The sequence below is a fragment of the Thermobia domestica genome, chromosome 8 (genome assembly GCF_964235325.1).
Source record: "Thermobia domestica chromosome 8, izTheDome1.hap1.1, whole genome shotgun sequence".
In the NCBI taxonomy this organism is placed as follows: Eukaryota; Metazoa; Arthropoda; class Insecta; order Zygentoma; family Lepismatidae; genus Thermobia; species Thermobia domestica.
Window position 1 is genome coordinate 110,721,773 of NC_137461.1, and position 9,193 is coordinate 110,730,965.

General features: G+C 33.7%; 1 protein-coding gene across 1 annotated transcript; it reads right to left on the minus strand.

Annotated features, from left to right (window-relative positions):
- Positions 1-939: 939 nt before the first annotated feature.
- LOC145691807 (uncharacterized) lies at positions 940-7,652 on the minus strand. The gene is made up of 3 exons (XM_081767119.1): positions 7,535-7,652; positions 3,542-3,730; positions 940-1,724 (listed from the first exon to the last, which is right to left on the minus strand). The coding sequence occupies exons 1-3, from the start codon at positions 7,586-7,588 to the stop codon at positions 1,014-1,016; spliced, it is 954 nt and encodes a 317-aa protein (XP_081623245.1). The 5' UTR covers positions 7,589-7,652; the 3' UTR covers positions 940-1,013.
- Between the last annotated feature and the right edge of the window lie 1,541 nt (positions 7,653-9,193).

A 9,193-nucleotide genomic window follows, 5' to 3' on the forward strand; every position in this document is an offset into this window, starting at 1 on the left:
GCGAAATTTCTAATCTTGTCTCTAGAACGACACGAGTGGAGAAAGTTTACGAGTCTGGTGAGCAATACTTGATCTTAGATCTTAGACTTGGGTGTTTTCACGGTTGTGCATATGCTTCAATAATTGGGAAGGTGAGGGGACAATATATTGTAGCATAGACGATTAAATTATACTGATTTCATACTGTTTTATCTAAATTCACTTACTGCAAGCTTCCATATAACTTGTTTGGCGTGTGTTTCGCTTGCAATAAGCTTAATAAAGCTTGTCATTGATGAGAGTACGCTTATACTTGGCTTGTGTATGAGATAATTTGACTTGGGTTTAACTTGTGAAGACAAGCTTGAAGCAAGCCTTGCCCAGATGTAACTAACTAGCTTGCCACAAGCTTGAAGCAAGCTAATTGGCTTGCATAGTATAGCTTGCGGCAAGCTAATTGACCTTGCAACAGCAAGTTTGTGGCAACTTGCAGCAAGTTTAAATTGCTGTCTGGGTAATACACACAGTAATAAATAGTGTTTAAATGTACGGTACTTATATCACACCTTTAGTGAGCTTCTCGTGACGCTGAAATATTCTGACAACTAGCAGATATAATTAGGGAAAATAAATCAGAGCATAAATTTTGTACATAAATTTACAAAACGAGACGAGAAAAGCTTTCCGAAAATTGAGACGAGATGAGACTTCTTCAAAATTTACGAGACGAGACAAAAAATCTTATTTCTCGTCTAGACTCGTCTCGTAAGCAACAATAATGACACAAACCTAGTCTGCTAACAGTCAGTTGCAGATACATTGGCCCTCTAGGAACCTTACACACTTTTTGAAAATTAACTTCACTCACATAAATCATAAATCAATCCAAGAATAAAACCTGTTTCAGTTAAAGTAAATATGAAACAAACCGTCAATGAAAACGACAAAATCCATAACTAATTACTTTTATTTCCATCATTTGTTAAAAATACAGTTCTCAAGATAGTTATGATAATTATAAATAGTTCCCTATGTTAGTATTCACATTCAGAATACGATAGGGATGGAGGAAGTAGACGAGAATTTGATGGAACTACTACCTGTCTTAATCTTGGAGAAACATCAATTCCATATGAAATTTCTCTATACCTTCTGTCTCTGTCACAGGGTGTGTTCCCTCTGAGAAGAGAGTCTAAGGGGTATTGATTAACGGATACTGAAGTTCGTGGTGTTACCTCCCATGGGTACTGACTTACTAAACTATCTGGCGTTATTGGCCAGGACCTACTATAAGTATTTACTGGAGAGTGAGGCCTTAACGAATTTACTGATTTCTTGTTGATCATTGAATTAATAGCCTTAATAAGAGGGAAAAGAGAGGAAACAGGGACCATGGGCTGATGAGGGCTTGTGAGGTGAGGTACTCCATATGTAGTTTGTGGAAGTGGTTGGGCTACTGGAAGTCCTCCTAAAACTGGAGGTACCCTAACACCAATAGGTTGACGAGGTGTTACAATACCAGCATGTGGTCGATATCTATTTATCATGTTGTAAGAAGGTGTTACCATACCAGGGTGTGGTCGGTATCCATTCATCACATTATAAGGAGGTGCTACTATACCAGGATGTGGTCGATATCCATTCAGCGCTTTATAAGGAGGTCTGTATCTATTCGCCGCATTATAAGGAGATGCTGCAATTCCAGTAGGTAGTCCATATCCTCCCATTGAATTATAAAGTTTATTCTGAAATAACATATTAATTATGCTTTAGTTCAATATAATGACAACCTCAAATATTAATACTTGTAAATAATCGATAGACGACATGGAATTAGTACTTATAATCATGGTTATTACAAGTTTCCTTGGAAAAGATGTTCTCATGAATTTTGATTATTTAATTGTTTCTGGACAATGATAACGATTTTGTGTAGCAAACTTGATAAGCCATTGGAATAATATTTAGATCACAATGTATTCACCCTTCCACTTCGAACTTAGCATTGGAAAATCTAAAAATTACAAACAGGGATGTTTGCGGTCCACATATGCCTCATAGTCCCGTTCAACAGACCTAATAATCTTCTAGGAGGCTAGAAAATGTTTAGAGCAGAAATAACAAACACGAATGACATGTGATAGAAGATACGACGAAATTAGTTGTTTGAAGAGGCAACAACTCATGCTACTAGTTCGCAGAAAGTTGCGTTTCAACTGCATTCAATTAGTGTTCTCTATCTTTACAGTAAAGCTTTAATGTAGTAACATTAAAGATGTAGTACAGATGTAGTAACATCTGTATATATCACTCACTTGTACTAAAACTGCCAAAGATACGTTCAAAAATATATATATATATTTTTTTTTGTAATGATAGCCCATGCCATTGAATCCTGCAGGGTATTGGTGAATGCATATATTTCGTCTGACTGTTCTGCCCGAAGGCATTTTCTAGTTTACTTATCCTAACATAGCTAGGTGAATCACTAAACCTATTATACAGGAGCAGGGTGACCAATTTTCTTTCCCTTGTGCTTCAAAATAGGAATGTGCTAAACTGATAATTATGAGGAGGAGTAGAGAAACTGATAGAGAATTAGGATTGGTGTTGTTTCCGAGTCTAAACACGATTTGGCGAAAATTCTTTTCTTTCTCGAAACATAAAGACTTACAAATGCCAGAAAGTAAAAGGCACCATGACGCACAAACAAGAATTAGATATTTATCCTCTTTAAAAAAAAAAAAAAAAAAAAAAAAAAAAAAAAAAAAAAAAAAAAAAAAACGAAAAGGAAAAGGAAATCCTAAAAAAAAACATACAGAGTATTAAATTTGATCGTTATTAGAATAACAATTATGAGTTTTTCCTAAAGTATCTTAACCTAAAGACTTGTTTAAAATATTATAGTGTTCCAAAACTTTGCAGTGCAACCCCTGTGATGATATGTAAGCACATTCACGTTGAAGAATACATGGTTGCATATAATCATTATACTTCGCTCTAATTAACCTAACTTCCGTTAAGTGTTTCATAGTCTAGCTCCAAAAAAAAAAAAAAAAAAAAAAAAACCGTCAAATTCTAAACAAATTTATAGGACCGCCACGAAAGTACACACTTTCAAACAAACAAACATAAAAGCATCATCAACATATGTGCACTTAGGTTGAAGTTATACGTGAACACTCCCAGATATATATAAATGGGTAGAATTGAAAACTTCTACTTTTTTTTAATCGATTAAAAAGAGAGCTTCCATCGAACATGTTTTACTGGTACTTGTAATACTATTTACGCTTGTTTCTCTTTCTTTTCTTTTTGAACTATATATCTACGTTACCAAAATACTAGTACTCTAGGAAGGAAATCGAGTTATCATCCAAATTGTCTAGCGGAAAGAGAATGATAACAATTAAAATGTGTGATCAATATTGTATTGACTATGATGGATTCAAATATACAACCTGGATATTTCTTGGTTGTATATTGGATATTTCTTTTTTATTTCAGACAATTTTTATTTGTATTACGTTAACAAAGCTGTGAATAATAATATCATACTTACTGCTGCTAATTTCGCTAAGAGTCCTCCGCCTAACAACTTAAGACCATATTTTAGACTTCTCTGCAAAGTGCTTCTGAGTGCTGGGTCTGAAAGAAGTTTCAGAAGTAGTATTGATTCAATACCTTTAGAATCTTCTTCACCAGATGATGATTCTTCACTTTCTTTCTCTTTTGCTTCACCGTCGAGAAACTATCAAGAAAGGGAAAACTTGGGTTAATTTTATTATAAAAAGCAATAATTAAAACTGAAAAGTTTTCCTATTTTTTTAAATTAAATCTCATACAAAAATAGACTTATCATTTCTTTTGCTTTCTCTCGACATGAGTAGAAAAACCTTTCCCAGGCCATGCTACCTTACGGTGTAATAATACTACTTAAGTGGTATGATGTATTAACGAAGATAGGTTCATCAGTGAACACATATTTTAAGACAAGTGTAAAGGTTAAACTACCAGCAACAAGTAGCAGCATATCATTCTTGTTTCTAATATATTTTGTTGGGTACGAATAAATTCACAATAAATGAATCAACTTTTAGAGTCCAGACGTTATCCAACAATAAATTGAATCAATAACTCTACTCAACAAGGTTTTCGACACATTGCTAATTATAGGTGGAAAGTAAGACAATTTTATGTACTATTGACAGATATTTACATAAAAATGTTGCATTACCATTCATTTTATAGAAAATTATTAAAATTCATTTCAAGCTTGCATATTTTTTTGACAAGCAGGTATTTTCATATGACTAACTGTCCCAGTTACCAGAGTTATCATATTTTAATTAATTGTACTTTCTGTCATATATTTTAAATGGCTTAAAAATGCTGTCAATTGACTTATAAACATTTCTAGCAAGTTTCATACGTTAATAGATCAGGTAAAAATCTATGTGTGTACGAAATTTCGACTGGAAAGAACTCATCTGGTGTAAAACATCGACTGGAAAGAACTCATCTGGAAGAGTAAGTTAATTCTTCTGGACTTTTTCCAAGTAAATGACTTACATTATATTATAGAGGTGTTAATCAAATATTGTTTTACCAAAAATAAACAAAATCGTTACTGCTGTTTTCGAGAAAATCAATTCTTTTTGAAAAGTATCAACCTCCAGTAAACTACCTTTATTTTTGGGGGATAGGAAGAAAATTTGAAATTCTGTCCCTAAGGAATTTTATAAAAATGTTAAGTTAAACATTGGCGTAGGAGACCTGGGTTCGATTCCTGCCGGAAGCTCAAGTAGTTCGGATTCCACGTTAATCAGTAGGTCCACGTCTCATATAGTCTCGCTGCTGAACGGGACGTTAAAGTCAAAATCAACTCAACTCAACTCGAAAATAATATAATCTTTTTAAAAAAATAAAACAGATCCCAAGGGATTTGAAACTAGGTTTTGGTTCTAGATAAATATTCATTTTTAATTTCGAGGCACGATAGAAAAGAAGGAATTATGGTAATCGTGAACAGACTCAAGTGCAATATTTCAACTGATTTTACATTTCATGTCTTCTACATCTGAAAAGGTGATTTTTCTTGTGTCTGTTCGTCCTGATGTACAGTAGCATAGAGGTCACAATGTTCCACACCATGTTTAACTTAAGAGTCGAGTTGATTTTGAGTTTAACGTCCCTTTCAGCGGCGAGGCCATATGAGACAGGACCTACTGATTAACGTGGAATCCGAACCACTTGAGCTCCCGGCGGGAATCGAACCCAGATCTCCCGCGCCGGAGGCGCGTACGCTAGCCGCTTAGCCACGAAGGTGCTCTAGGCCTATATTATTTTCGAGTCAGAGTGATACAAAGTGAAAAACTTTTTTTTAAAACTTTGTATACTATCTATAAGAGAATGCCTATTTGGAATCATATTAATTAGGAAGTTACAAATCATTCAAAATTCTGCCATATAGTCCAGTGGTGAGTTATATCCTAAATGAGAACAGAATTCATGTGAGTCTTTACCTTTACCTTAATTTGGAGAGCTCCTTGAATTAAGAAGTAGTAAATTCCGGCCTAGAAAGCCAGAACTGACAGCAATGGGAGCATATGTGTTGTTCACAATATCATCTAACTGAGAAACTGGACGGACATAAGCCTTCATGGACTGTAAGGTCAAGGTTCAAGATGTGTGATTCTTGAACCTTAGATTGTAAAAATGAAATCTTTGAGTTTTACGTCCCACGGTTATGCCAGCTAGGATAAAGGAGACGACGATGATGAGAAATGAATGAAATGGTGAAATAAAGAAAGTGGAAGGAAACGGGAGAACCCCGAGGAAACCCATGCACACGGTGTTTTTCTCACCACAAAGTTAACTTGGCGCGAGCTTGAATCGAACCAGGGACTCCATGCACCAGCGCTGAATGCTCTACCACTGAGCCACTGCGACCATCTTAGATTGTAATTCTGTACAGAGTGATATACCTAATGCAGCACTCTTCGAACTTGCGAAATGTATTGACATTCTATTTTCATTATCGAAATATATATTGCAAGTATTAAAAGTAATACATTAAAAAAAAAAAAAACATAGAAACTGAGAAAGTAATTACAAGTAATATTTGTCACTGTTAGGAATATGTGAGTCACCGTTAGAGTACTATGAAAAATTACAATACAATGCAATACTTAAAAAGTACAGTACTTAACCGTGTGTGTATGTGTATGAGTGTATTTTTGTAAATATACGATGAATTAAAAAAAAAAAATAGTCTGCTCCAAAAAAAAAAGCTATGAATTATCATTGGCAACTAACAACACAGAGCCCTACTTTTTAGTGCCACAAATGTTCTTTTTCCTTCTATTTTCTCGAAAACAACGACTTTCTATTTTGTTTACCTGACCGTGATCGATCCATGGATATATTTGTCAATTTTGGGCAAAACTATATTCAAACAAAAGTGAAAGTTTAAAAATTAACTATCAGAATACCCGTTCTTCACACGGGTAGAATGCGATTCATTTTGGAACATAAACGGGAATGGGAGCTGAATTGGGATTTAAACGGCATCGGAAGTTAAGAAGTCACTGTTAATCTCAGTGACCAAGAAAACTATGGATTCAACACTAATATAGTAATTTTCTATCATTTTTAAATATTCCACCCACCCTCCTGCCCTAAGTTACACCATCAATGTGAAATGATAAAAAATAAATAAATAAATAAATAAAACAATCCATGCCCAAACCTCATCTATGTTGAAAATTTGATGGAGATCGGTAGGCTGGTTCAAGAATTATTAAGTTTTATTTATTTCCATATATTTATCCTCCACTTCCGTTCCATTCCCTAAGTTCTACCGTCAAAGTGAAAGGGTAAAAACCATCTCAAACCCGAACCTCAACTATATTGAAATTTTGATCGAGATTGGTCGGTTAGTTCAAGAGTTATTAACTCACAGACATAATTACTTTCTATTTTATATATTAGATTATAATCTAGGACACTATCTTATCAACCGTGCTATGTAGTGTTATCATATTAAAGAGCTTCATGAGGCCACATTTCAGCATCAGTTTCATTTTAATAGGTAGTTTTGTTAGCATTTTTCTAAAAGAAACTGCGCATGAGGATTTAAACTCATCTATATAATTTTGTTTAGCTATATTATATCAATATAATAAAATTCTATTGATTGGTATATGCAGTGGCGTATTTACGGGAGGCTTTCGGGCTTAAGCCCTCCCAGAATTGTTACTTACTATAGTAAAGTATATGAAGTATCTTGCAGAATTTTCACATTTTCAAGCAAAGCCCCCCCCCGAAAGTTAGCAAAGTCCCTCCCGAAACAAATTCGTAAATACGCCACTGGATATATGACTCATCTTTGGACAATACCTTTTATTTCCTTAAACACTAGTAATATTGTAAAACTTTTAAAGAGAATTGAATTGTTGGAATAGTTTTTTTTTTTTTTTTTTTTTTTTAAAGATAAAGACTTAAAACAATTTTTTAGTTCACTATACTTTGATATTATACTAGACTCTCGTACCTGATTGCTGAACAGAATACATGCCAAAAATATTGGCAACAATTTGCCCTTCATCGTTCACTTTATAAGACAAACACTAACTCTTGTAAAGTATTTCTTCTTATGTGTGTTCTGAATCATTTTAAAAAGCAACGCACTGCTTATATATTCGTTGAATTCCCATCATACCATTTGTGTTGACAACTAAGACACATTTGTAAATTCCTATTTGCAATTATCAAAACAACGATTGACTTCTATATTTAATGTACACTAATTTTCTCACGATATTTGTTTACATCCATTTGAACATGTTTACCCATGGTTAATAAGTGTTTTGTGTTTTGAAGGCAAAAGCGTTCTACGTGACTTTCAATGAATACACTTTACTAACAATTGGCAATGCGGAGAAAATTCAAACTCACAGTAATAAATGACCTTAATGTAGTGTACTTTGTAGATAAAATTGGAATGCTGACAATTAATCAGAAAATAGAAAAAGAAAATCTACCAGTATATTTTAGTACAATTATCTTATAATATGATATTTTGGTTTACAAAGTATCAACTGCAATTTCAGCGCGGAACATCTCAAAGTTATTGGAGAGCAAAGAAACATAGAATGCCACTTTAATGAAAAATAATTTTCAAATAAATATATTATATTGTTTTCTTCGGACATACTGATTGTAAATTGTCATGAATTAGTTTAACGATGTGGCAATTGTCCATCCAAGTTAATACAGGCCGATCATGAATTGAAGCTTGTAGCTGTAGTGCCAGATGTTAGTGGATGTAATTTTCTGAACAGCTGAGGCTACTTTTGTAAGTATCATTGTTGTTTTTGAAATTTTTGGGGGGAGGGGGTTGTTTGTTTTACTGTATTTTTATTGATTATGCATGTTTTTAAATTTTTACCAGAAGATATTTAGATTTGATTTATAGTGTAAATTTAAGTCGATTAATACTTAAAGAGGAGATCAGTGAAGCTGAATTGAATAGGAGCTTGGTTATAAGCATATGTGTAAGGAGGGCAAGGCTACTAGACGTCCCGATTTTGACGTGACAGTTCTTTTTTTGAACCTATTCTTTGCTTTTTTTTTAAACGGAAGTCCAGACGCTCAAATATCACTCTTTCTTAAAAAAAAAAAAAAAAAAAGTCAGTTATTACATTTCAGACAGTCATTATCATTTTTTCTTACAAGGTTCATTGTTAACACGTTTAATTTAATGGATAAATTGCCAATAATTGCCATGCATTCTTAACTTCTTATCCTCAGTTAAAAAAAGTTTCAGAAAAATGTCCCGACTGTATGCTCTGAAAATATGGTAGTTCTAAGCTAGAAGGTTTGCCGGGTGTGTCTGTACACATCCTGATAAAATGGATTGATTCTTTTTTTGTTCAATTGTTATGAAGTCTAACTGAAATATTGGTGTCAAAGCTCTTCTGACATTTTATTTGATTTTCAATCCGCTTAAAATCAACACGTCAAAATGTTGTATGAGGGAGTGCTTGGGCTTTAGTTATTTCTAGCACACTTATATGAAAAGTTCTGGCTACACTTAGGTTATGCTAATGAGATTGAATAAATGTTTAATGGCATATTATTTTGCTGTACTTTTTGGTTGTCACTTGGCATCCAAACTGACGAGGGAGTAAGTAGTAAGTGACTATGTTTT